This window comes from Protopterus annectens, chromosome 11.part0 (assembly GCF_019279795.1).
Source record: "Protopterus annectens isolate FY-2018-M chromosome 11.part0, PAN1.0, whole genome shotgun sequence".
Taxonomy (NCBI): Eukaryota; Metazoa; Chordata; order Ceratodontiformes; family Protopteridae; genus Protopterus; species Protopterus annectens.
In genome coordinates this window covers 102,042,189-102,069,807 of record NC_056745.1, presented here as the reverse complement: position 1 = coordinate 102,069,807, position 27,619 = coordinate 102,042,189, and the positions used below count along the sequence as shown (strand labels likewise).

Below are 27,619 nucleotides of genomic sequence, written 5' to 3'. Positions count from 1 at the left end.
ATCTACTGGTATTGTGATTGGTCCTTTGTGGGAGGGAGGGGTAAAGTTGGCACTGAATTTGTCAGCCATTATATTGGCAATATCTGTTGGCTCGGTATAGGAGGTACCATTGTGCAGTAGCTCACAGCAAATCTGGGTATTGCCAAGGAGATTCTTTACATAATGCTGCAATTCTGTTTTCATAGCTAGCTTTAGAGGATTTGATGAGGGATCTCAACCTTTTTGTTGAGGTTCATAAGGGAGTTTTTCCAGTCTTGGGACTTCACCTAATTCTGCATCAGTTTCCTCCTTCTGTTGTAGAGTTTGTTTATGGCAGGGGACCACCAGATTGGCTTCCTTTTTTGAAGGAGAGCATCTTGGTTCTATTGGGTATGGTGAGATCCATGCATTTGTGTACAGTGCATTGGTGTATGATTCGTCCATCATGTAACTATTCTCCATTTGCATTTGTGCTGTGAAGTTAGCCACCTCTGTTTTTAGGAGCCCCAAGTTAGCTTTGGAGAAGTTTTTCATGGTGGTTACCTTGCGGGGCTAGGAGGGATGTGGATTTCCAAGGTGATTACTTTGTGGTCGGATCTAACCAGGGAGGAGTTCACTATTGGTAAAGAGCAACTGTCACCCATTTAAGTAATGACCAGGTCAAGGATGTTGCCACCTCTAGAGGGGGTAAGAATGAGCTGGTCCAGGGCATTGGAATTAATGAATTCCAGGAAACGTTGGGCAAGTGTAATGGTACATGAGTAGTTTTCCTAGTTAATGGAAGGGTAGTTGAAGTCACCCAGTATGAGAGTGTTAGGTTGGTGCCTAATATTCTCCAGGGTGCTTAGGAACGTGGAGTGTGAGTCTTGGGACATGGTTGGGGACCTATAGCAGGCTATGACCTGAATTGCTGTCTTACCCAATGTTAGCTACTTCTGAAGTATCTCTGATGTGTTATGTTGGGCTACCAATCTGGAGTTGTGGGCATCCTTTATGAATATGGAAACGCCTCTGCCTTTGGAGCTTTGGTCCACCTTCTGGGGCTGAAAGGTGTGGAATAAGTCATAGCCTGGTAGTGCAGGGGTGCTTTCTGCTGCCTTGAACCAGGTCCCTGTTACAGCACAAATGTCAATGTTCTCTATTTTAAGGAGTGCTTTGAGTGAGTGCATTTTGAGATTTAGACTTCTAGCATTGAGCAGCATGACCCTCAGATTGCCTCATGACTGGTCCTTCAATCTATTATTAACACAGCAGATTTTCAACCAATGGAGCCAACCTTGTTGCAACCTCTCACCTCTCTTCAAAACACCAAATGCAGCAAGTTCTATGTTCTAATTCCCCAAGAGAGAAAGTCACTCAGGGATGCACCAACACATCCTTGGCCCTCTGGTCTCCTATATGCCTTTCCTCCAATGCCTCTGATTTCTAAATTTCTACAGAAAGTATCTGCGATGAGGGTCACAGTCATCTTCCTAGTCCCTTATTGGCATCTACAACTGTGGTTTCCCTTCCTCTGGCCTCATCTAGTCCACCCTTCCTGGGTGCTGGGCTCAGACCCAGATCTTCTGTCTCACCTGTTGGTGTCACTTCATTCAAACATTCATTCCTTCAAACTGACCATGTGGTTTCTCCAATTCCAACAATAGTTCAGCAGTCCACATTTTGGCTTCCTCCCAAAAGCTCTCAAATAGGTAAATTTATAAGAACAAATGGAAAATATTTGCCATTTGGGTGACTGAAAAGAATATTGACCCTTTCTCAGCCTCTCTTCCAGCAATTTTGGACTCCCTCACACATCTCTTCCAATGTAGAGCCAACTATTCTACACTCAAGGTGCAGTTACTTGCTGTATCTTCCTTCTATATGGGTGAAAATGATACGCCCATTGCATCTGTCAGATTATCTGAGGCTTTCCTGGGAGGTACCTATTTACTATGTCCTTCACTCAGAAAACCAGTCCCTCCATGGGCTATTACCATTGTGCTACAGGTTTGATTGAGCCCTCTTTTGAACCTGTTGCTAAGGCTGATCTAAAATGCTTGTCATGGAAAACTTTATTTCTGGTAGCTATCACTCTTGCCAGGAAAATGTCTGAGCTACAAGCCCTATCTTCAAAACCTCCCTATGTAATTTTTCACAAGAACCGAGTGTTGTTAAGAACCAACACATCCTTTCTTCATAAGGTGACTTTTGAATCATTCATAAATCAGTCCATACATTTTCCAGTGTTCTTCCCAAATTTTTTGAACAAAGGTTAATATACGTTGCATTTGCTTGATGTACATCACAAGTTGTGTTTTTATTTACACCAGATGAAACCTTTCAGGAAATCTGATCAGTTATTTGTGTCCTTTTCCTCAGCTAAAATGGGAATATCAGTGCCCAAAGCCATCTTTTCCCACTGGTTGTCACAGGGCATTTCCTTCATTTATCAAGAAAGAGGGCTGCCACTTCCTTCAGCTCCAAAGGCTCTTTCCACCAGATCTATCGCTTCATCTACAGCCTTCTTCTGTAGTGTTCATATGTGCTGCAGCTACCTAGTCCAAGGTACATACTATAAATTAGATAAACAGTCCAGATCTGGAGCCTTATTTGCTTCAGCTGTGCTCTGGAATGTCCTTCTGTAAGGCCTCCCAAGTGGGAAAGTAGATGGGGACTGTCTTATTCGTTGAGGAATGGATGTAAAAGGCAACATCTGATACAAAGTTATACCTATGTACTCACCATAACAATAGATCTGTGTTGTCTGTTTCTGTCCTTCCTCAACTACCCACCCACCATCACCCTCCTAATTTTTCATATTATATTTCCATTCCAAGATTGTTCTAGCTGACCTTGCTTTGGCTCCTGAAATTTATGTCTTTCTTTCTTTCTTTCTCTTTATCAGCCAGGTGGTGTTTAGGTTAGCCAAGTTATTTATCTGTTGATATGCTTATAATTTTAAATTCCCTGAAATTTGTCTTTTTCTTTCTTTCTCTTTATCAGCCAGGTGGTGTTTAGGTTAGCTAAGTTAGTTATCTGTTGATATGCTTATAATTTTAAATTCCCTTTTGTTAGTGGGTAAACTTGATCTGAGGAAGGTCATTCTTTGCACAAGGGATTATGGGTAAGGGAGGAGCCTTAGCACTGGATCCAAAGCTTAGAAATGGTTGAAGCCAGATCCAAGGTTGGATCCGAGATGCATATAGGTTCATAGTTTGGTACTAGGCTATCAGCCCTAGGGCCTATACAAGTCTAGCCATAATAATTCCCTGGCTATTTCTTCCCACACTATTTACTTCCCTGGACCCCTGTCTAGCAGGGTGACTGACGTGATCCCCAGGGTGAATTTCCTTTCTCCCATCCATTCATTAAGGTTCCTTTTGAAGAGGGCCAAAGAGGTGTTCTTCTTGACATGTATGGGCAGTCTATTCCAGAGTCTGGGGAGTCTCTGGGTCAGGAACCTATCCCTCCAGCATGTTTTGTTTATTGTGATGACAAGGTTTAGATCCCTGGAGCATGTGGCACTGAGGGATTGGAATTTCTTTAAGTGTAGCATGTCCAATAGCTCTGGGTTTGACATTGCCTTGTATGTTAAGCAGAGATTGCCTCTGAGTAGATGATATGCGACAAAGCATTTTTTAAGACGGTCAGTGTAGGGCATCTACTTTAGGCCTGTGATTCTTTTAGTGAGGTATTTCTGTGGCCTTTCCAGCTGTTGCAGATGTTTTGAGAGGTGCATACCAAATGGGGCATTCTATAATGGGTCTAATGAGGGATGAGTATAGTGGGACAATGACCTCCTTTTTTCTGGATGAAAAGCCCTTAGTGATGAGGTGTGCCACATAGAAGGATTTCCTGACTGTTGTGGCAATGTGGTTATCGAAGGTGAGACCACTGTCCACCTGTGTCCCTAAGTCTCGTCACACTTTCGGTGTTTATTGTACTACCACCTACGTGGTAATTCATGGGTACATGTTTTTTCCCAAAGAGGATAACTGTACATTTCTTGGCATTGAGCTTGAGCCCATGGCTCTGGCACCAAGCATCTGTTTCTGTAAGGCCCTTTTGTAGAGTATCCACATCATTTGGGGATTCAATAATGGCTCCCAGTTTGCAGTCATCTGCGAACTTTGTTAGCCAGAGTCCCTTAGTGTTGGCCTGCACTTCAGAGAAGTAGATGCCAAACGAGAGCAGTCCCAGGACTGAACCCTGAGCTACTCCACTTGTCACTTGTCTGGAGTTGGATTTGGAGACAGCTACATTTACAGTGTAGGTTCTATCAGTAAGCCAGTTGGCAACCCATTGAGTGATGTAGGGATTAATGCCCAGCTTAGTAAGTCTATCTATTCCAGAGTGGGGGATGGTGTCAAAGGCCTTGGCGAGGTCCAGATAGGCTGTGTGGATCGCCTTACCTTCGTCCACAGCTCTGGAGACTCAAAGAAGTCAATCAGGTTCAGGAGACAAGATCGGCCCTTCACGGACCCAAACTGGGTGGGGTCCAGTGTTTGAAGGTTGCCAATGTCTTTGTTTATAAGTTCCATGGCCTTACAGATCAGGCTCGTCCGACTGATGGGGTGGTAGTTCCTGGGATCCAAGATGGATCCTCCTTGTGGAGTGGGATAAATGTAGCTGTGTGCCACTCAGTGGGCACGAAGCCTGAGATGAGGCTATGATTAAACATGACACTTAAGCGAGGTGCCAGTTCATTTTGTAGTTCATGTAATACACAGCCCGGGATGTCATCTGGTCCCATGGATGCTGTATTCTTAGCTTTGGAGAGTGCGTTTTTTACCTGTGTGGCCATTATTACTGGAATTTGGCAATCTTCCGGTATTGAGATGGGCCGTTTAGGGGGTTGAGGAAGGATGGAAACAGACAATAAAAATCTATGGGAAATGCATAACTTGCATTTCCATGTGTTTTACTCCCACTCACTGCTCATCTCTTATACAGAGCACATCTCTAAATCACAACACAGATCATTACCATAAGGAGACGATTTGTTGATGAGGTTAACAGAATAAACATTATTCATGTAAACAGAGAAAGGAAGAGGACCCAAAACATAGCTTGGATGACAGCAATCTGAGATGTCTTGAATGGACACAGAAAAATCAGAGTACTTATGCTTGTGCTGTATTAAAGTAGTAGTTTTTAAATCATGAATTGCCTTTTTACTTAATAGTTATACTTAATAGTTACTCTGTACTGCGGTGGTGGTGCTGCGGTAGCGTTGTCGCCTCCAGTTAGACGTTGCCCGTTCGATTTTCAGATAAAGCGTCTTCTGTGTAGCGACATGCGTGAATGGGCGTTCCTTCATTGAAGGTTGTGCGTTAGGCCCGGCAAACCAGTACGTAAAAATCTACTGCCAATCATTAGCAGACTGGAGTTCCACTGTGGCGACCCCTAACCGGGAAAAGCCGAAAGACACAAACTTAATAGTTACTCTCTGCATCTGTACTGTTCAAGTAGAAGTAATTATTTTTCAGAAATGCTGAAAATATAAACATTTTCATATATAATATCTGGAATAATCTGCTTTCCATTTTCTTTTATAGTTTTGGCAGAGAGTGTTGACAGGCCAGCCTGCATCTTCACAAGAGTGAGTATGCATTGTTTCATACGTTTTACATATGTTTGTTAAGCAAAGAAAGATACTGACTGTGACAGAGCAACTGCAAACATGATTACTGCTAATAGTGCATAGAAAATAACCTTCTCAGACTAACACTGAGCATTTTCTAAAATGTACCGCAGAATAGATCATTACATTGATTAAGTCCTATCTTCATCTTTATTCAGTTACTCTCAGTTTCCTGCTTCACTCTCTGTTTGACACTGCTTCACTGGTATGAGTTGTATTGTAATGGTACATTGCCATGATTTCTAATAAATATGGTTTTCTATCATAGATATCTGTTATGCATTCTGGTTATGATTTTCTATTAGACTGGCACACTTTACTGTTGTCGTTGGAGTTAATCTGATCAAAGATTACTGCACTTTACTGTTGTCTTTGAAGTTAATCTAGTTAACATCTGTGTTGTGTGATATTCAGTATCAGAGGCACGGCCATGAGTGGTCTACTTTTCACCTGCCTGTGGAGTTACAAGGCCAATAGATTGCTATTCATTCCTCATTTTTTGCTCTTCAGGACCCAGACACAAAATAATTGATGTGATATTGTCAGTCTCGCCTTTATTCTCACTGATGCAAGTGTTGTTTCCCTAGGTATTACCAGAAATTGCAAAAAATCTGCTCTAGAACCATGTCAAAGCTTGGTTTTCATATTGCTATTTTCCTTATCTACTCAATGTACTACCAGTTAGAAAAAAAAGTGGGGGATCATAATGCGTTTTACTGACTTTCAAAATCTTTGAAAGCGCTTTATCACTGTCATAGAAAGAGCAGGCAGAAATGTAGTGCCCTCTGAAGAACAAAGAACTTTCAAAGGTGTTAGACACTTCTTTCTGCCACACTTTTGTTTAGAAGTGTGGCAGAGTGAAGTTCCAACTGCTTTTAAAAGCTGTTTTACCCTCTACCACTGTTTGCTGACCAGCACTGTCCCTAGCATAAGATCCTAATGCAGTAACACTCGGTGTGTTTAACAAACGTCTGTTAAGCATCCCTACTCTCTGTTAGAACTGGGTTTCACTCCAGAGCAGAACTTAACTAGATTGTCTTTTTCCTGATATCAAAGTGTAATCACAGTGCTCCATGTATAATTTTAGGGTAATGTTTATGCTGAACTGAGTTGAAGGCTTTTGGAATGTCACTGAACACACCAGTCAGTTTATCATTAACCATCTTTGACAAAATTGTAAGATATGTTTGGTAAGGGAATGGGTTGGCTGTTGGCATGCTATGACCTTAGCAGATACCATTTGATTCCCCTTTATATATAAAAAAAAATGCATTTGTGGTAGGCTGTTAGTTGAGTAGCTACAGTTCTCTCAAAAATATTTGAGACTTCCAGCAAGTAGAAATATAGCCTAGCTTGTAGGCATTAGGTTCTTGAGTAGATCATTTTTTTGGAAGAGTGGTGGTAAGCTGTAGCAAATTTCCACCAATTGGAAGAGTTTCAGGTAATGGAGAGTAGGCAGAAGTATGTTACATATTTTGAGAAATTTGGGTGAAGGAGATTTGGCTGATTGATGAAAATGAGAAGAGTGTGCCATTCTGAAAGTAACAATCAGGATACCTTTCAAGTTTGAATGAATTTGTTGGAATGGTACGGAACAGTTATTCAAAGTGACTAACAAACACATTAGCAATCATAGCCTGATGTGAAAATATGCTGATTAATGTAGTTTATAGTGATAATATTTACCCTGCTTATTAATACTTCTGCAAAATTGTTTCATGCCGGAAGTTTCTCAGGCTGCCAATTGAACTTTCTTGATGTGAAGTTGTTCAATCTCGCCGTTCATTCATCACTGATGGGTTCGGAGCCGATCCCTCAGCTCCGACACAGCCGTTAGCAAGCTCGAGGTTTACCAAAAGCTCGAAACCTAGCCCCTTATCCCATGATGCACTGCCTGGAATACCTCGGATCTAGTTTGCCGCAGCACAGATCTCGTGTGTTTCCAGATCTCGATTCCTTTTTGGAGAAAAATAGGATTTACGCAAGTTAAATTCTTTCTTTCAAATAACTAATTTTTATTTATTGTTATTTACTATTTACCCCTTTTTCCCATCTTATCTTTTGTATTAGGAAAGTGTAGTTTTTTGTTAGTTAAGTGCCCCCTGGGCCTACTTGTCAGGGCATAGTTGTGAATTAACAACCAAATCTATAGTTAACAGCAGTTGTCTTTATTTTAGTTGTGCAGTAATAACTTTAAATTTTTTTTAGTTTATAATTTGAAGGATGTCACAGGACAAGGACAACCGGCCTAAATCAGGCTTCAAAAAATGTCTATCACCGATGGACATACGCAATGCGTATATTGTTTGGGCTGACATCATCTTCAGGAGTCATGTAGCATATGTCATGCTTTTCCTCCGATGGCTTTGCTCGAGAGAAAAAGAAAATTAATAGAGGCCTGCTCAAACATTCCTTTGATAAGGTTTTGTCTAGCCAGGATGGGGCTGGTCAGTCCCCTATATCTTCAAAATCTTCGCTGGCTTCTAGTTCTAAGTCATCAAAGCATAAGACTGCAAAATTGGGAGAATCTGCTGGAACATCGGCCCCAATGCCTTTGGAGTCGACTGTTTCTATTGTTCGAAGCCGGCCTATGTCCCTGGAGCCAGTATCCGAGACTCCTGCTTCTCCCCTTCAATCTTTGCCTTCTGTAAAATCTTCTAGGTCTTCTGTCAGCCTTTCTGATTCAGACATGGATCGACTGGTGCAGAAGCTGCTGAAGGCTCCAGGACTTCCCAAATTGTTGTCGGCTCCGACCGCTGCATCGGAACCGAAGACCACTGTTATGGACATTTCTACTCCTCCTCCGAGCCACACCAGTACTTCGGAGCCAGAGAGGGCAGACCTTATTCTTGTAGAGCCCGTGGAGCTGAGGCCTGCTTCTGCGCTATTGGCTCCATCTGCTCAGTCTTCATAGGTGCTGACCGTGGAGGCTAGGAGCCCACGCTCTCCAGTCGGCTCCGGAGGAGGCAGTCGCACTGACTTTTGTTGGTGCTGACTCTCCCTCTCGGGGCCTCGGCTCGGGTGAGCTCTACTCCTACCTCAGGTTCAGAGCCCGTGGCCTCTGTGCAGAGGGAGCTGGCAGTTTCTTTGGGGACTTTGGTTCCATCGTGTCGGAGTCGTGAGGCTATCGGAACCAAGAGGAGAGCTTTGTCCCCAATGACAATCTCAACTTCAGGTCTAGCCTTTTCTTCCCCTATAGCTCCTGGGTCTGCTTCTGTTCCTGTCATCCCAGCCCAGCGTCGAGACCCTGAGCCTCTAGTAACCCCACAGGGTGTTCCTTGCTCTTCTGAGGCCTCTCCAGAAATCCCCACTGAAGAGGTTCCCAGGAAGACGGTGTGTAAGAGGAGATACTTAGACTCCCCACAGGAGTGTCTGACATCAGACACTGACTTAGATGAGTCAGAAGAGTCCACATGATCCCCCTCTGAGGATATCTCCTTTGCGGAGATACTTGAAATCCTAAGGCAGAGGGGTGATTGGCAGTCCAAAAGCCCTACTGAGGATGAGTCAGTGCTACTGAAGTCTTTCGGGTCTCAATCTTCCACTTCTTGGGTGTCTCTGCCCTATGTTGAGCTCATACAGCTGATCTCTCATAGGGCATGGGAGTCACTGGACGTGATGGAGCCTGGTCTCCGGAGGCCTAATAAATTCATCTCTGCCCCCACGGATAAGCAGTTTCTGACTAAAGGAGTGCCTGCTGATGCCATGGTGGTGGCAGCAGCCACCAAGAAGGAATTATCAGAGACTTCTTCATCGGTCCATCCCCCTAACAGAGATTCTAGGGTTATGGACCAATACAGGAAACACATCTTCAGTTCAGCGACATTGTCATTGCGATCGCTGAACTACCTGACCCACTTTACTAGACTACAGAGAAATCTCCTCAAGGAGTTAGGAGATACTCTCCAGGGTTCTGTAGCTATGGGAGTTGCCGACAAAGTGACTACCCAGCTTGCTACCCTTAACTCCATAGTAAACTCATCCATGAGGCTCATTTCGTATGCAGCCGAGGGTTCGAGTAGGGCTGCAGGTTCAGGAATCGCCTTACATAGACAGTCCTGGATGCACCTATGTTCCTTCGCAGAACCCCACAAGTCTTCTTTCATCAATGCCCCATTCGATGGCACCGCTCTCTTTGGGCCTAAAGTGAAGGAAATCTCACCAGGAGTGAGTAAGACGGGAAGACACTGTCTGCCGTCGGAGTCTATTTTGTCACCCCTATGCGGTGTTATCCCAAAGGCACTAAGGGAGGCAAGATGTGGTTCTGAAAATCTCACACAGCCTTTCCAGACACCCATGGTGATACTCCCTTTAGAGGCAGAGGTGGGGGTAATAATGGAAGACACCGCTCTCGCGGCAGAGGGGGCCCGCAACATCACGATGAAAGAGATCAGTTCTCTGGTCATCCTTACCAGCGTCCCTGAAGGGAAGCCCGACTGTCCTACTCTGGAGGCAGTCGGGGGTCTCTTATCCCTGTATCCCTACGCCTGGCTAAAAATCTCGATAAATGGGTACAGAGAATAATTTCCAGAGGATACATCATACCATTCACCTCCTTCCCAAAAACCCTAAGGAAAATCTCGGATGTACCACCCCGTTACAGGGAACAAGCAACTTCAGAGGTCCAAAAGTTGCTAGAAAAAGAGTCATCCAGCCAGTCCCAGCAGACTAAACAGGATCCAGAACTTACTCAAGGTTCTTTTTAGTACCAAAGAAAACAGGAGACTGGAGACCTATGTTGGACCTCAGCAGACTCAACCAGTTTGTAAAGAAGGAGAAGTTCCGGATGGTCATGCTTCAGTCTATTATTCCCTTTTTAGGAAAAGACAATTGGATGTGCTCGATAGATCTCAAGGATGCGTATTACCACATAAAAATTGACAGGACATCCAGAGAGCACCTGCATTTCCGGCTGGGAGTCAGTCATTATCAGTTTCGACCCCTGCCCTTTGGTCTCACTTCAGCCCCCAGAGTGTTCACCAAATGCATGGCAGTGGTAACGGCTCACCTGAGGCTTCTTGGATTCCAGGTGTTTCCGTATTTAGATGATTGGCTCCTTTCCACCACCACCAGGCATCAACTAGTTCAATCAAGAGGCCACACATTTACTCTCTGCAATCAGTTGGGCATTACCATCAACTTCGAAAAGTCTGCCTTATCACCATCGCAGCATATAAACTTTATAGGAGCAGAGTTAGACACCTCAACCATCACTTTAAGGCTACCATTAGAAAGAATTGCTCTGCTGCATCAGCAAATCAGCTCTGTTATATCAAAGACGAAAGCACCAGCATCAGAGGTGTTAAAAATTTTGGGTCTGATGGCTGCTGCAATCATAGCCATTCCTCTAGCGAGAATGCATATGAGAATACTTCTGTGATTACTTTTCACTCGATGGTCTTACCAGGAACTTCCCATGAGTCACACAATATTGATCACAAACTCGTGCAAGAAGGACCTTCAGTGATGGTTGACTTCTCTTCATGTAACTGTAGGTCGCCCATTTGTATTTCCACCTTCAGTAGCCACTGTGACCACGGACACCTCCCTGATAGGGTGGGGGGCATTGTCAGGAGAGGACTGTCCAAGGCACATGGACAGAACAGGAGTTACATTTGCATATCAACATCCTGGAGATGAGAGCAGTACTTTTGGTACTGCAGTACTTCCAAGACTCTCTTCCTCACTGGACCATTGCAATTCAGACAGGCAACATGTCAGTGGTCTGGTATTTGAACAAACAAGGCGGGACCAGATCTTACCCCTTATGCCGAGAAGCCCTCAGAGTTTGGCAGTGGGCTGTATCCTCCCAGCGTTTTCTGTTGGCAACGCACATCTCAGAAAGATCCAATGTGATAGCAGACCAACTGAGCAGGGCAATTTTATTGCCTCATGAGCGGTCCCTCAAACAAGAAACAGTGGGCAGGATTTTCTGCAAATGGGGACAGCCTTGCTGCGATCTTTTTGCCAGTCACCTAAACACCAAATGCAGAATCTATTTTTCCCTGATCCCCCCTCCAGGGGAGTCCCCAAGGGATTCACTTGTACATAATTGGCCCCCGGGTCTTCTCTATGCATTTCCACCAATCCCTCTGATTTCAAAGGTTCTACAGAAAGCTTTGTTGCTAAGGAGGACTATGATTCTAATAGCCCCTCATTGGCCTCGGCAGATTTGGTTCCCATTCCTACTTCAGCACCTAGTGGAGGAACCATGGATTCTGGACCCGGTTCCAGACCTGCTGACACATCTGTCAGGGAACCTCCATCCTTCTCTACAGTCTCTGCAGCTCACAGCTTGGCTGTTCCAGTTCCCCTCATAGCCAGGCTTGGTAATATTTCTCATGAGATGAGACACATCTTGTTGTTTTTCCAAAAGCCTTCCACCAGAAGATTATACCTCAGCAAAGGGAAAAAATTTTCTTTATGGGCCTCCAAACAGAACACTGACCCTTATAAAGCACCCATGTCCTCCATCTTAGAATTCCTTACCATGATTTTCAACAAAGGTTCAGCAGCAGCTACAGTACGAGTTCAAATGGCTGCCATTGCTAACTTTCACCCAGGAATAGACGGATCTAACATTATGGCCCATAAGCTGTCTAGAGCCTTTCTCAAAGGGACCTTCCACATCAGACCCCCAGTGAAAGTTCCTTATGCACTGTGGAATCTGAACTTACTATTGTCCCGGATTATTCTTCCTCCCTCTGAACCAGTATCATCCTGTGAATTGAAGTTCTTGTCATGGAAAACTCTGTTTCAAGTGGCCATTACATCTGCCCATAGAGTGTCAGAGCTTCAAGCCTTACCTATCAGACCACCTTATTTGATTTTTCACCCTGATAGATTATCACTCAGAACAAATCCTTCCTTTTTGCCTAAAGTTTGTTCTGAAACTAATATTAATCAAGTCATTGAGTTACCAGTCTTCTTTCCCAACCATTCTAACAAAATGGAGTATATGGTACACAAACTTGATGTTCACAGACAGCTCAGATTTTATCTGCACAGAACTAAAGATATTAGGAAATCAGACCAACTCTTATCCTTTTCAGAAACCAGAAGAGGTAGGCCAGTGGCTAAAACAACTATCTAAATGGTTATTGGATTGTATTGCCTTTGTTCATTCAGCTGCCAATATGCCTTTGCGTCAAAAAATTAAAGCTCATTCTACCAAAGCAGTATCTACATCTGCTGCTTTTCAAGCCAAAGTGCCTTTAGATAATATTTGTGCGGCAGCCACTTGGCCTAAACCTCATACCTTCATCACTCATTACAAAGTGGATAAGGCCTCCAGGGACAAGAGCCACTTTTGGGTCCACGGTCCTGAGAAATGTACTTCCATGAGCCACCTGAGATTTGGGGTGCTAGGGACGCTACCCATCGGTGATGAATGAACGGCGAGATTGAACAACTTCACATAAAGAAGTTATGTACTCACCATAACGTTCCATGTGAGTTGTTCTATCTCGCCTTCATTCTCACGTCCCTCCCTCCATCCTCCAACTGGCTGACAGTTGACCTGGAATCTAGCTTCATCCTGGTTGTGCATTACTTTTTATTTTTTGTTGGAATAATTATTATCTGACAAAAGTAGTACACGCAGCAAACAAGATCTGAGGTATTCCAGGCAGTGCATCATGGGATAAGGGGCTAGGTCTTGAGCTTTTGGTAAACCTTGAGCTTGCTAACGGCCGTGTCGGAGCCGAGGGATCGGCTCCGAACCCAACAGTGATGAATGAAGGTGAGATGGAACAACTCACATGGAACATCATGTTGAGTACATAACTTCTTTTTATGCTTTCAGATGTGCTGCTTTAGCCTTGCTCATTAATTATTTGCACTTTTTCCAAAGTGTGAAAAAAAATTAACCAACTAGAGTGAGAGATGAGTATTTTGAACTTTGTCCATACAGCCCTTTCTAAGCCACTGAAGTAACCAAGAGGCTCTTTGGTTAATTTTCTTGTAGTGAGTCAAATGTATTGCATATTTTAGAGCAGTGTTGGAGCATTTTTGGAGGTGAATGGATCACATTTTGTAGAGCTAAGAGCGGTATGATGTGAAAGTGCTCAATCTCGCCGTTTGTTCTTACACACGGGTTCGGAGCTGATCCTCAGCTCCGAGTCGGCCGCATCACAAAGCTCTGCATCTTAGAGAAGCTCGAGACCAGACTATATCCCATGATCCTCCCTGCTATCCCCCAGATCTAGTTTGCCGCTGCAACAGATCGGTCGAGGAGAGCTCAGGCCAGAGAGAGAATTTATATTTATCGTTCAGATAAGAGTTTTTCTTGTCTAAATTTGTCTTTATCCTTTCAGATAGCGTGGTATATAGTGTGTGTGTGTTTTGAAAGTTATTCCCTGTGAAATATATATATATAGATTTTTATATATATCTTGGGCTGCGGCCTACTTGTTCCTGTCAGGGCTCTGACAGTGTTCTTTCTACTAGTAGTTAGTTGGTATAGTGTGTGTATTTAGTGTTACTGTTAATATTTAACCCTTTATTAACCCTTTTAGATAGATAGATAACTTTTCAATTGTTTTCTATAATATTGTTATAGTGACTATTATAAGATTGTTGACTTGGATTTGTGTTTACCATGTCAGAGAAAGTCAAATCCGGATTTAAAAGATGCCAGTGTGGACAAAAAATGTCCATCACTGACAATCACGCTTCTTGCGTCTACTGCCTTGGCCCTCTCCACTTGCAGGAGGACTGCTCCATCTGTCATTCCTTTAGTGGGAGGGTCATGACAGAGAGGCGCAGGAAGCTGATTGACAGGGGCTTACTTAAGCCTGACTTCCAGGAGGCCTTGGAGAAAGCCGACCAGGCTTCTAAGTCTTCGAAGGGGTCGAAGACATCGAAGGTGTCAGAGCCCATGTCATCGGCTCCGAGCACTTCTTCCAGGATTCGTTCACCGGTTCCACAGACCTCGGGGCCGAGCATTGAACGTTTACCTTTGATTGAGCTCCAGGTCTTGGAACCGGTGTCGGAGCTACCTCCACTGTCGATTCTTCGATCGGTACCATCTTCGGCCCCTTCGACCCAATCTTCCAGACCATTATCTGATACCGACGTGGATCATGTTGTACAGAAACTAATGGAAAACATGGCTCTGTCCAAGCTGATTGCGGTTTCGTCCCAATTGGTGTCGAAACTGGAAGGCCTCCCTGTGTCTCCAACAGATCCTCCTTCGAGACTCATTCAGTCTTCGGAGCCGGGAGAAGATGAACCGATGATAGTGGAGCCCTCGGCGCCGAAACCGTCCGTTGTGCAATCGGCATCATTGACCTCGACTCCTTCGGAGCCTGTCGAAGAGTCGCGGAGCCGACGATCTCTCCTTGGTTCTGGGACTGAGTCGTACCGAATTTTCGGTTCCGACTCTCCCTCTCGGGGCCTCGGCGCAGATAGGTTCGGCTCCGTCCTCTGGGTCGGAGCCCACGGTTCCAGTGTCTAGGAGGCTTCTGCGTTCTTCGGAACTGGAGGAGTCCTCGGCCCGGGGCTCGGGGGCTTTCGATCTTATGAGGAAGGTATTGTCTGAACAGACAACTACTTCATCGGAGGCGTCTTCTCTTTCCCCCAAAGGGCCGCTTTCTGTTTCTGCTCCCGCGATCCACTCCAAGCGTAGAGTCCCATTGCCTCAGCCAGCCCCAGAGGGTATTCCCTGTTCCTCGGAGGCTTCACCAGAAGCCCCCTCTGATGAAGCTCCGAGGAAAAGATTGTGCAAGAGGAGGCACATTGATTCCCCACAGGAATCTCTAATGTCTGACACCAATTTGGATGAGACAGAGGGGTCCCCACGATCCCCCTCTGAGGATGTATCATTTGCAGACATCCTGGAGATCTTGAGACAGAGGGGTGATTGGCAGTCCCCGGCCCCCACTGTGGACGAGTCGGTGTTGCTGAAGGCTTTTGGGGCTCAACCTTCTACCTCCTGGGTGACTCCGCCCTTTGATGAATTGATGGACTTAATTGCTCGAAGGGCATGGGAAGCACCAGACACAGTGGAACCGGTACCTCGTAGGCCGAACAAGTTTGTCACTGCCCCCCAAGATAAGGCTTATCTTACTAAGGTTGTTCCGGTCAATGCTATGGTGGTAGCGGCAGCCACGAAAAAGGAAATGTCTGAGTCTTCTTCTTCTGTTCATCCTCCTAATAAGGATTCTAGGACTATGGACAGATATGGGAAGCGAGTTTTCAGTTCAGCGACGTTTTCCATGCGTTCGCTAAACTACTTGACACATTTTACATGAATTCAGAGGGATCTCATTAAGGAACTGGGAGATACACTCCAGGGTAACACAGATGCTGCTGTCTCGGATAAGGTGACAGCACAACTTAACACCCTTACTTCAATAGCAAACTCATCCATGAGGCTCATCTCTTATGCGGCCGAAGGATCGAGTAGAGCTGCAGCTTCAGCGATTGCTCTCCGTAGGCAATCCTGGATGCAGCTGTGCTCCTTTGTGGAAGCCTTCAAGTCTTCCTTTACTAATGCCCCCTTTGATGGCGCTACTCTCTTTGGGCCCAAAGTAAAGGAGACTCTAACTCGGTGTGAGCAAGAAGGGAAGACCCTGTCTGCTGTTGGGGTCCGTTTTTCCGCTCCAACTAGACCGTACCCCAAAAGGCAAAGGGGCGGAAAAATGTGGTTCCGTAAGACTCAGGGATTTTTCCAAGCCACACAGGGTGATGCCCCCCCCCCAGAGGCAGGGGGGGGATGGAAGACGCCGCTCCGGCGGCAGAGGGGGTCCGCAAAATCAGGACGACAGGGATACCGTCCCTGGGAAGCCCTTCCAGCACTCCTGAATGGAGGCCTGACTGTCCTGCTCTAGAGGCAGTTGGGTGTCGCTTGGCTTTATACCCACAGGCTTGGCTAAATCTTACCAAAGATACTTGGGTAAAAAGCATAGTTACCAGAGGATACACAATTCCCTTTACATCTACCCTACCCCAACAAAAGAGATTTCCAGATGTGCCACCCCATCTACGAGATCCAGCAGCCGTAGAAATTACAAAGCTGCTCAAAAAAAGAGTCATCCAGCCAGTCCCGGCGGACCAAAGAGGATCCAGAACTTACTCAAGGTTCTTTTTAGTTCCAAAAAAGACAGGGGACTGGAGACCGATCTTGGATCTCAGCCAGCTCAACACCTTCGTGAGGAAGGAAAAGTTCCGGATGGTCACGCTGCAGTCGATCCTTCCCTTCTTACAGAATGACGATTGGATGTGCTCTATAGATCTCGAGGACACATACTACCATATCAAAATGGCCAGGCCATCCAGAGATTACCTGCGCTTCCGGCTGGGAACCAGTCATTTTCAGTTTCGAGCGCTGTCCTTTGGTCTCACCTCAACCTCCAGGATGTTCATCAAATGCATGGCAGTAGTGGCATCTCACTTGAGACGGCAAAGATTCCGGGTGTTAGCGTATCTAGACGACTGCCTCCTTACCACCACCACCGAGCATCGTCTTGTACAGGCCAGGGACTACACAGTCGACCTTTGTTCCCATTTAGGGATCTCAATCAATTTAGAAAAATCTGCCTTATCGCCCTCACAACATATCTCATTTATCGGGGCAGATTTGGATACAAGGTTAACTCTGATAAAGCTTCCTCTAGTAAGAGCCTCAGCCCTCAGAGAACAGGTTACACTTCTTCCTCAGAACAGGAAAGCCCCGGCCACGCTAGTGTTGAAGGTTCTAGGCATGATGGCGGCTTCTCTAATTGCAGTTCCTATGGGCAGAATGCACATGAGGGTCCTCCAATGGCTGCTGTTCGTGCAATGGTCGTTCCAGCAACTACCCTTATCGCACAAAATATTGATAACAGGCGCTTGCAAATGGGATCTTCTATGGTGGCTGGACAGTCAGGATCTCACTATGGGTCGCCCATTTGTCCTACCCAAACCTACAGCCACAATAACCACGGACGCTTCTCTGATAGGGTGGGGGAGACTTTTTCAGGGAAGAACAGTCCAAAGGGAATAGTCCAATCTGGAGTACAACCTGCACATCAATGTTCTGGAGTTGAGAGCGGTGTTTCTAGCATTGCAACACTTCCACGCATTCTTACCTCTGGGAACAATAGCAGTTCAGATGGACAACATGTCTGTGGTCTAGTACATAAACAAACAAGGGGGAACCAGGTCTTACCCATTATGCAGAGATGCCCTGAGAATTTGGTGATGGGCGGAGTCTACGGGTCGCTTTCTAGTGGCACATCCCGGGGCCATCCAACGTCATTGCGGACAGGTTGAGCAGAGCCATCCTATTACCTCACGAGTGGTCCCTCAAACCGCAAGTGGCGGAAAAGATTTTCCGCAGATGGGGCCAGCCTTGCTGCGATCTATTTGCATCCCTGTTGAATGCCAAATGCAGAAGCTACTTTGCCCTGCTTCCCCCTCTGGGGGGTGTCCTCAGGGACGCACTGGTGCACGATTGGCCCCCGGGTCTCCTATATGCATTTCCTCTTGCCCCGTTGATACCCAAATTTCTACAGAAAGCCAGGAATCTGGAAAGGGCGATAATCCTCATAGCGCCATTCTGGCCTCGGCAGATATGGTTCCCCTTTCTTCGAGCCCATCAGATGGAGGAACCTTGGATTCTGGACCCAGAGCCAGATCTATTGACTCATTCGTCGGGAGTTCCTCACCCATCCCTTCAATCCCTCAAACTGACAGCTTGGCTGCTCCGCTTCCCTATTTAGCCAGGTCGGATCTTTTCTCTCCTGCAGTTCAACACATTTTGGTTGCCTCTCATAAAGCCTCCACCAGAAAGCTTTACAGGAGCAAATGGAAATGTTTTGTATGCTGGGCGTCAGGTCAACATATAGACCCCTTGGTAGCCCCACTACACAAAGTTTTGGAATTTTTATCCTTACTCTTTCACGAGGGAGCCTCTACTTCCACTATAAGAGTACAGCTGGCGGCCATATCTAACTTCCATGTTGGTGAAGGAGGCTCTTCTATTATGTCTCACAGGCTTTGCAAGGCCTTTATGAAGGGAACTTTCCACCTTCGTCCACCCATCCAGGAGCCAATTTTCCCATGGAATTTGAACTTGTTGTTGTCACAACTGATGTTACCACCCTTCGAACCAGCTTCATCCTGTCTCCTAAAGTTCTTGTCGTGGAAGACACTATTTCTTATTGCTGTCACTTCAGCTCAAAGAATCTCAGAGCTGCAAGCATCATCAGTCAGGCCACCGTACTTGATTTTCCACCCGGACAGAGTTTACTTGTGCACAAACCCGTCATTCCTGCCCAAGGTGTGTTCTGTGTTAAATATTAACCAATCCATAGAACTTCCTACGTTTTTCAAGAACCATTCTAACAAATTGGAATATATGCTGCACAAATTGGATGTACATAGGCAACTGAGATTTTACCTAGACAGGACTAAAGATCACAGGAAATCAGATCAGCTGTTCATTTCATTTGCAGACAACAGGAAGGGCATGGTAGTCACGAAATGTACCTTGTCTAAATGGCTTTCCGATTGTATAGACTTTGTGTATTCTGTTTCGAATCAGCCACTGCCTTTCAAGCCTAAGGCTCATTCTACTAGGGCAGTTTCTACTTCCTTAGCTCATGCAGCTCGCTTACCATTGGATACGATTTGTGCAGCAGCAACGTGGGCAACACCGCATACCTTTATTACTCATTACAAGGTGGACAGAGCCTCTAAGGACAGGACATCCTTCGGTTCCACTGTGCTCAGGAACGTTCTTCCATGAGTCACCCAGGTTAATGGAGCTAGGGACGCTACCCGTGTGTAAGAACAAACAGCGAGATTGAACATTTTCACATAAAGAAGTTATGTACTTACCATAACGTTCCATGTGAAGTGTTCATCTCGCCTTTGTTCTTACATCCCCTCCCTCCTCCCCCCTCCACGTTATGGAAGAACTTGTAAGACTAGAGTGTGGTCGGGATCCTTTTCTTCTTCCGGGTTAATTGATCCATGTCCTCCGTAGGATGTGGTACACCACCCATATGACATTATGTGTTATAGTTCTATGGTGTTCAATGCTAGACGTGTGAGTGTGAATGTCTTGCAACAGTTGATAGCGGACGGTCTGATTCTTGCAAACTAGATTTGAGGGATAGCAGGGAGGATCATGGGATATAGTCTGGTCTCGAGCTTCTCTAAGATGCAGAGCTTTGTGATGCGGCCGACTCGGAGCAGAGGATCGGCTCCGAACCCGTGTGTAAGAACAAAGGCGAGATGAACACTTCACATGGAACATTATGGTAAGTACAGAACTTCTTTTTGTCTATAGTTTCTCACTTTATTAAAAAAATTAAGATGTGATAGTTGTCTTACCCAGGACCAGCCTTTGGTCAACTGGTGCCCTAGGCAAAATGGCTCCATGATGCCCCCATCCTGGTCTACCTACACCAAATAAATACTGGAAAAGTGCCCCTGCCAGAGCGGTGCCCTAGGCGGCCACCTAGTTGGCCTATGCCTAAGGCCGGCTATGGTCCTACCAAATTTGGGCCCTTTGGCTGAAACATATGGCAAGATAAGACAGTAGTTACTAAAAATGTGATGGTATAACTAGTGGTGCTAAGAATTTAGATTGCATGTTTGTTAGGAACCCATTTAAGATACTATTTGAAAGTAAGATGGCAATTTTTCTTTTTGAGGGTGATGACTAGCTATAAAAGGGCAATTTATTATGCTATGATTTAAGGGCCGATGTTAAGTTGTCCATCTCGCCTTCATTCTTGCTGGATGGGTTCGGAGCCGACCTCGGCTCCGACTCGGCCACTCTAAAAGCTCGAGAGTTGGTTCCACCGGCTCGAGGCTCCCCTTATATCCCACAATGCTAGGCATGTAATACCCCAGATCTCGTTTGCCGCTACAGCTATCGAGGTGTGTTGCTTCAACCGGCTTCAGGTTAGTGTAGAAAACAGTTTAAAAACTTTAAAAAATCCCTTTTAAATTAGTTTTTGACCAGTATCCCTTTACTTTTAAAGGATTTTTATCCCTTCCTCCTTGTTTTTCTCTTCTTTTTACCACAAGAACTTGGTATGTTCTTCCCTTAGGCCTTCGGGCCCTCCCATCCCTCCTGGAGTGTATGTGTTTTTGTAGGGACTTTTAAAGATTTTTTTAAGACTATCTAAACTTTTTAGTTTAAATTAGTTTTATTTTAGTGAACAGTGTAATCGGTGTGTTTGTGCTTGTGTGTGATTGCACTTGTTACTTGAAATGTCTAAGGATTCGAAGGTCTCAGGCTTCAAGAAGTGTGACTCATGCTGTCAGAAAATGTCTCTGACAGACGGTCACACTTCTTGTGTGTACTGCCTGGGACCTTTACACCTGCAGGACTCTTGTGCTGTATGCCATGGCTTCAGCCCTAGAGTCCTGCAGGAAAGAAAAAATAAGCTCATTTTACGGGGCTTGCTAAAGCCTGAGGGTCCCCCGACTGTTTCTTCGGGCAAACTTTCTAAGGCTTCTAGGTCTTCGACTCCAGCAACTGAGTCGACACCTAAGACATTGAAGTCTGCTTCAACATCGGCTCCGGCTGGAGCTGATGAGACTCGAACTCCTATTTCTGTGGTTCCCTCGGCTCCGGCTGGAGCCGAGGTATTGGAAATCTCTGAGTCGGCTCCGATCAGACTATCGGAACCGACTTCTAGGAAGAGGTCCAGGTCACCATCCCTTGGCTCCGTTGATTCGGCTCCAGCATCTCCCTTGCTGTCTGAACGGAGCCATAGATCTCACTCCTCTAGGTCATCGAGACTTTCTGACCATGACCTTCAGAGGATAGTGAGTCGACTTCTTAAGTCCGAGGCACTGGCCCAAATGCTTCAGAGCCCGACTCATCAGTCAATGCTTAATCCTATTTCTCAAAATGTTCCTCCTCCGACTCCTTTGAGCTCGGAGCCGGGGCGTTTCGGACCCGAGACTGTGGTAGCGTCGGAGCCGATACAGTTGTCTTTGGCACCGTCGTCGGCTCCGATTTCTTCTTTGGAAGATTCTCGGCGCCGGACTTCCCTCGTCGGCTCCGAGGGGGTGAGTGGCATTGGACCCTTGTCCGACCCTGATCTTCCTCTCGGCGCTTCGGCGCTGGTGAGTTCGGCTCCGACATTGTCCTCGGAACCATCACTGTCGGTGCCGAGGGAGGTTTTTAGCTTTTCGGAGCGGGGACCTCTGGCTCTGCTTGACAGGGGTGCTTTCGAGGTCATGCGGAGTGTGTTGGAACCTGGTTCAACTCCACAGTCAGCTCCGTCCGCCCCTCCCTCCTCGGTGCCTCAGGTAAGGTCTACTCACTCCCTCATCCCAGACCGCAGAGAGCCAGCTCCTCAAGAATCCCCTGTGGGGATCTCATCCTCTTCTGAGGCCTCTCCTGAATTGGCAGGGGAGCCCCCGAGGAAGAGAAAGTGCAAGAGGAAGCACAGACTCACCCAAGTCTGTCACCTCTGACACGGATTTAGAGGATTCTGAGGGTTCCCCCCGTTCCCCTTCTGAAGATGTCTCCTTTGCAGACATCCTGGAGATCTTGAGACAGAGGGGAAATTGGCCAGCCCTTAACCCTTCGGAGGAAGAATCTGTGTCTCTTGAGGCGTTGGGCTCTCGCCCTTCCACCTCCTGGGTGTCCCCCCCCTTTGACCCCCCTTATGCAGGTGGTAGCAAAAAAGGCTTGGACGGCTCCTGACTCTGTGGACCCCACCCCCAGGAGACCTTCAAAGTTTATTACAGCACCAGCAGACAAGCAATTTCTGACTAAGGGAGTTTCTGTGGATGCTATGGTGGTAGCTGCTGCCACTAAGAAGGAACTAGCTGATCCTTCAGTGCCTGTCCATCCCCCTAACAAAGAATCTAGGTCTATGGACAGGTACGGGAAGCGGATGTTTTCGTCAGCGACTTTTTCAATGCGTTCACTGAACTACCTCTGTCATTTCACTCGTCTTCAAAGAGACTTGATCAAGGAAGCTAGTGAGATGTTAAAGGATCCTACAGCTGCAGGTTTTCAGGTCAAGATGAACGCTCAGCTGGCTACCCTAAATTCTATAGCAAACTCCTCCATGCGCCTCCTTTCATATGCGGCTGATGGAGCAAGCAGAGCCGCAGGTACAGGTGTGGCCTTGCGCCGGCATGCCTGGATGCGGCTATGCAATTTTGCGGACCCCTTTAAGACGTCTTTCACTAATTCCCCGTTTGACGGATCGTCCCTTTTTGGTCCTCAAGTGAAAGAAACCTTGACAAGGTGCGAAACTGATGGCAAAACTCTTTCTGCCGTCGGAGTCCGTTTTTCTACTCCTTCTAGGCCTTACCCCAAGGGCCAGAAAAGTGGAAAGATGTGGTTCCATAAGCAATCTCAAGGGGCTTTGCCTGACTCACAGAGTCGGTTCCCCTCTAGAGGCAGAGGGGGGAACAATAATGGTAGACGCCGCCCTAGAGGCAGGGGGGGTCCGCAGAACCAGGGCAATCGAGAAACTTTTTCCGATAAGCCCTTTCAGCATCCCTGAGCTGTTGCCCGGCTGTCTACCTTCGGAGGCAGTCGGGGGAAGACTATTACTGTACCCAGAAGCCTGGCGTTCTCTCACTCAAGACAAGTGGGTACAGTCCATCATTTCCGAAGGCTATTCCATTCCATTCTTTCGCTCTCCTACCCAATCAAAAAAGTCCCTTCCAGATGTTCCACACGCTCAAAGGGAACAAGCAGCGTTAGAAATATCAAAGTTGCTTGTAAAAAGAGCCATTCAACCAGTTCCAGCAGACCAGCAAGGATCCGGAATCTACTCCAAATTCTTTTTGGTTCCAAAGAAAATAGGGGACTGGAGGCCCATCTTGGATCTCAGTATCTTGAACAAGTCTGTCAAGAAAACAAGGTTTCGGATGGTCACGCTGCAATCCATCCTACCCCTACTGTGGAAGGAAGACTGGATGTGCTCTATAGACCTCCAGGATGCGTACTATCACATAAAAATGAACAGACGCTCCAGGAGATTCCTCCGCTTCAGGCTGGGAACCAGTCACTTTCAATTCAGGGCCCTGCCCTTTGGACTCACCACAGCCCCCCAGGTGTTTACCAAATGCATGGCAGTGGTTGCCTCTCATCTGAGACGCCAAGGATTCCAGGTGTTTCCATACCTAGACGACTGGCTCCTTACAGCTCCCACCAAGCATCTTCTGCTACTTACCAGAGACTACACTTTTCGCATCTTTCGAAAGCTAGGTATCTCAATAAATTGCGAAAAGTCTGTTTTGTTGCCTTGTCGTGCTATTACCTTCATAGGCGCAAATCTAGACACAGTCAGCATGTCAGCGAGACTTACAGATCAAAGGATCGCAGACATACACAAACTGGTCTCTCTTCTTTTCCACAGCAACAAGATCAAAGTCAGATTGGTCCTGAAAGTTCTGGGGATAATGGCAGCTGCTATCCCTCTACTTCTATTAGCCAGATTTCACATGAGAATCTTACAATGGATGCTCTTCACACAAGGGTCATACCAACAACTTCCGATGTCCCACACCATTGTGATAACCCAAGCATGCAGGAATCATCTTCTTTGGTGGATTTCTTCCCCACAGCTCTTCTTAGGAAGACCCTTTGCCCCTCCCCCTCCGCTTGCTACTCTGACGACGGACGCCTCCCTGATCGGGTGGGGGGGGGGGGCATTATCAGGGAAGGACAGTCCAGGGCATATGGCAACCTCACGAACGCCACTTGCATATAAATGTTCTAGAGATGAGAGCAGTGCTTTTAGCGTTGCAAGCCCTTCAAGACTCTCTTCCGGTGGGAACGATAGCAATACAGACGGACAACATGTCTGTAGTGTGGTATATCAACAAACAAGGCAGAACCAGATCCTACCCCCTATGTCGAGAGGCACTCAGACTGTGGCAATGGGCGATTTCTTCTTAGCGGTTTCTGATTGCAACGCACATCCCCGGGAAGTCCAATATTATAGCGGACAAATTGAGCAGAGCTATTCTCATGCCTCACGAGTGGCCTCTGAAAAATTCAGTATTGGAAAAAATTTTTCTGAAGTGGGGCCAGCCTTGCTGCGACCTTTTTGCTACTCCCCAAAACAGCAAGTGCAGAGATTATTTCACCTTCTTTCCTCTACCAGGCCATCCCAGCAGAGACGCTCTAGTCCAGATTTGGCCCCGGGGACTTCTGTACGCATTTCCTCCCTTCCCACTAATTTCTCAAGTGATACAGAGAGCCAAGCTTCCTTGATCCTCATTGCTCCTTACTGGCCTCGACAGGTTTGGTTCCCCTTTCTACACCATTTTCTGTTGGAGCAACCCTGGCATCTGGACCTAGTTCCAGATCTTTTGACCCATCAGTCGGGTCAGTTACATCGCTCCCTTCCCTCCCTGAACCTCACTGCTTGGTTCCTCCAATTCCAACCCTAGCCAGGCTTCCGCTAATATCTCACTCAGTTCGAGATATTTTAATAGCTTCCCATAAATCCTCCACTCGGAAGATTTATCTTAGTAAGTGGAAGTGTTTCTCCTTTTGGGCTCATGGAAGGGACATAGATCCTTTCACTGCTCCCATTCAATCGGTCCTTGATTTTTTAGCTGAACTATTCCACACAGGTTCGTCTCCTTCTACTCTTAAGGTTCAATTGGCAGCTATATCTAACTTTCATGTGGGCATCTCGGATTCTGCCATCATGTCTCACAAGCTTTGCAAAGCTTTCTTGAAGGGAGTTTTTCTTCTCAAGCCTCCTATAAGAAATCCTCCTCCTTCTTGGGACCTTAACTTAGTTCTCACATCTTTGATTCTTCCCCCTTTTGAACCTGCAGCTTCCTGTTCAATGAAATTGCTATCCTGGAAGACACTCTTTCTGGTAGCCATTACTTGACTAGAAGGGTCTCAGAGCTTCATGCACTCTGCAGTCGACCACCATATCTTTTGTTTCATAAGGATAGGGTATCCTTACGGACCAATCCATCCTTTTTACCTAAAGTAGCCTCTGCGGCAAATCTAAATCAAAACATTGACCTTCCTGTGTTTTTTCCTAACTATTCTAACAGGTCTGAACAAAAATTACATTGGCTAGATGTTCATCGACAATTAAGGTATTATTTGGATAGGACCAAACAGACCAGAAAAGCTGACCAATTGTTTGTCTCTTATGCAGAAGGCAGAAAGGGCCTTCCAGTTTCGAAAGCATCACTCTCCAGATGGCTTACATCCTTGATTTCTTTTGTGTATGAGATTAGACACCAGAAGTTGCCTAACAGACCTAAGGCTCATTCAACTAGAGCTTTGGCTACTTCTATAGCTTTCCAAGACAGGCTGCCTATTGATACGATTTGTGCAGCAGCTACATGGGCTACTCCTCACACTTTCATTTCTCATTATAAGTTGGATTTAGCTTCTAGACATAGAGCTAACTTTGGTTCCACTGTACTCAAGAGTCTGTTCCGATAGGCCACCCGGGACAAGGTGCTAGGGACGCGGTCCCATCCAGCAAGAATGAAGGCGAGGTGGACAACTTAACATATAGAAGTTATGTTCTTACCATAACGTTCCATGTTAGTTGTCTTCTCGCCTTCTTTCTTGCATCCCACCCTCCTTCCCCCTAGCCTGGACAGACCTAGAGGAGTTTGATTGTGACCTTTCTTCCTACCACCTCTATTGTATATATGTATGTACTATATTATGTATATATTCCTTCATCAGGTTTTAGGTCACCTTCCTTCTGTCATTTTATAGAGGTGGGTTTCCCATTTCCAGTATTTCTTTATTTCTTTTTGGCTGGGCCTAGCTTACAAACGAGATCTGAGGTATTACACGCCTAGCATTGTGGGATATAAGGGGAGCCTCGAGCCGGTGGAACCAACTCTCGAGCTTTTAGAGTGGCCGAGTCGGAGCCGAGGTCGGCTCCGAACCCATCCGGCAAGAAAGAAGGCGAGAAGAAGACAACTAACATGGAACGTTATGGTAAGAACATAACTTCTATTTTTATAGTGTGTTGTATCCCAATGAACTTTGACATCACCTAGTACAACAGAATTGGCTTTAATTATACATGGTGCAATACAGTTAAGCATGTTTACAATGGAGAGGTTCATAGGTAAGTAGTAAGATAGCTACCCTTGCTTGCCATTTTAAGGCTAGCCAATTTCCCATTTTGTGCGTGAATTAATCTATGCCATTTGGTTATAGAGTGGCCTTACCTATTCCATGCTCCCAAGCTCAATAATTATGCATTCTCCCTAATGAAAATAACTGGAAACATACCATAGATAATTTGAGGGGACCTATGCATGGGATAAAGCATTTAGTAGCTGCTTCTGTCCATTAGTATTACTGGGAGAGTCCTGGGGTAAATTTTCTGTTTTCCATCCATAGGTCTTTATTGCACTTGAATATGGACAGGGTTGAGCTTTGTTTTACATGGATGGGGAGTCTGTTCCAGAGAAGATGAAACAGGGGTGGACACAAGATTATAATTAATGCATATGTTGAGCTTCAGATGTCCTGTAGTGAAACACTGGCAGACCAGCCAATTAGCATACCGATCAAACCTATCTAGGGAGATGGCAAGAAGACAGAGTTGGTTTGCTTCTTGATGCAAGTAAGAACATCCCTCCACCAGTTTTAATACCAGATATTTGGCTCTGAAAAAAGTTCTAGAGTGAGTCATTTAAAACTGAATTATATGATCATGTTTAAGCCAGAACTGCTATTGTTCCAGGCTGAGGTTCTAGGAACCATCATTCTAATCTATTAAATTTATTGCATATGCTCCTGACATTAAAAATAAAAATAGATCAAGAAACATTTCATAGCACTGGCAAATTTCAGCATTATAAAAATCAGTAACCAAAATCAGTTACCACATAATTCACAAAGATTTTAAATCAACTTCTATGAAAAAAAAAAATCACACAAACAAAATACATCTAAATATTAAATTAAGTAGAATAAATTAATTGCTCTGACCATATCAGTTGTGAAAATCACACAAAAGCTGGAATTCCTTTAGACCATGCAGTAGCTTCTGCTCACTTAGCACTCACAGTCACACTTCTTTTTAC

At 45.7% G+C, this 27,619-nt stretch overlaps 1 protein-coding gene across 4 annotated transcripts in view; it reads left to right on the top strand.

Annotated features, from left to right (window-relative positions):
* LOC122815190 (transcriptional enhancer factor TEF-3-like) overlaps positions 1–27,619 on the top strand; it is a 2,337,692-nt gene that overhangs the window by 823,755 nt on the left and 1,486,318 nt on the right. For all 4 annotated transcript variants that reach the window (XM_044087472.1, XM_044087473.1, XM_044087474.1 and 1 more), the window contains exon 8: positions 5,520–5,563. In XM_044087472.1, the coding sequence (XP_043943407.1) occupies positions 5,520–5,563 (44 nt within the window). The remainder of the gene's footprint in view (positions 1–5,519; positions 5,564–27,619) is intronic.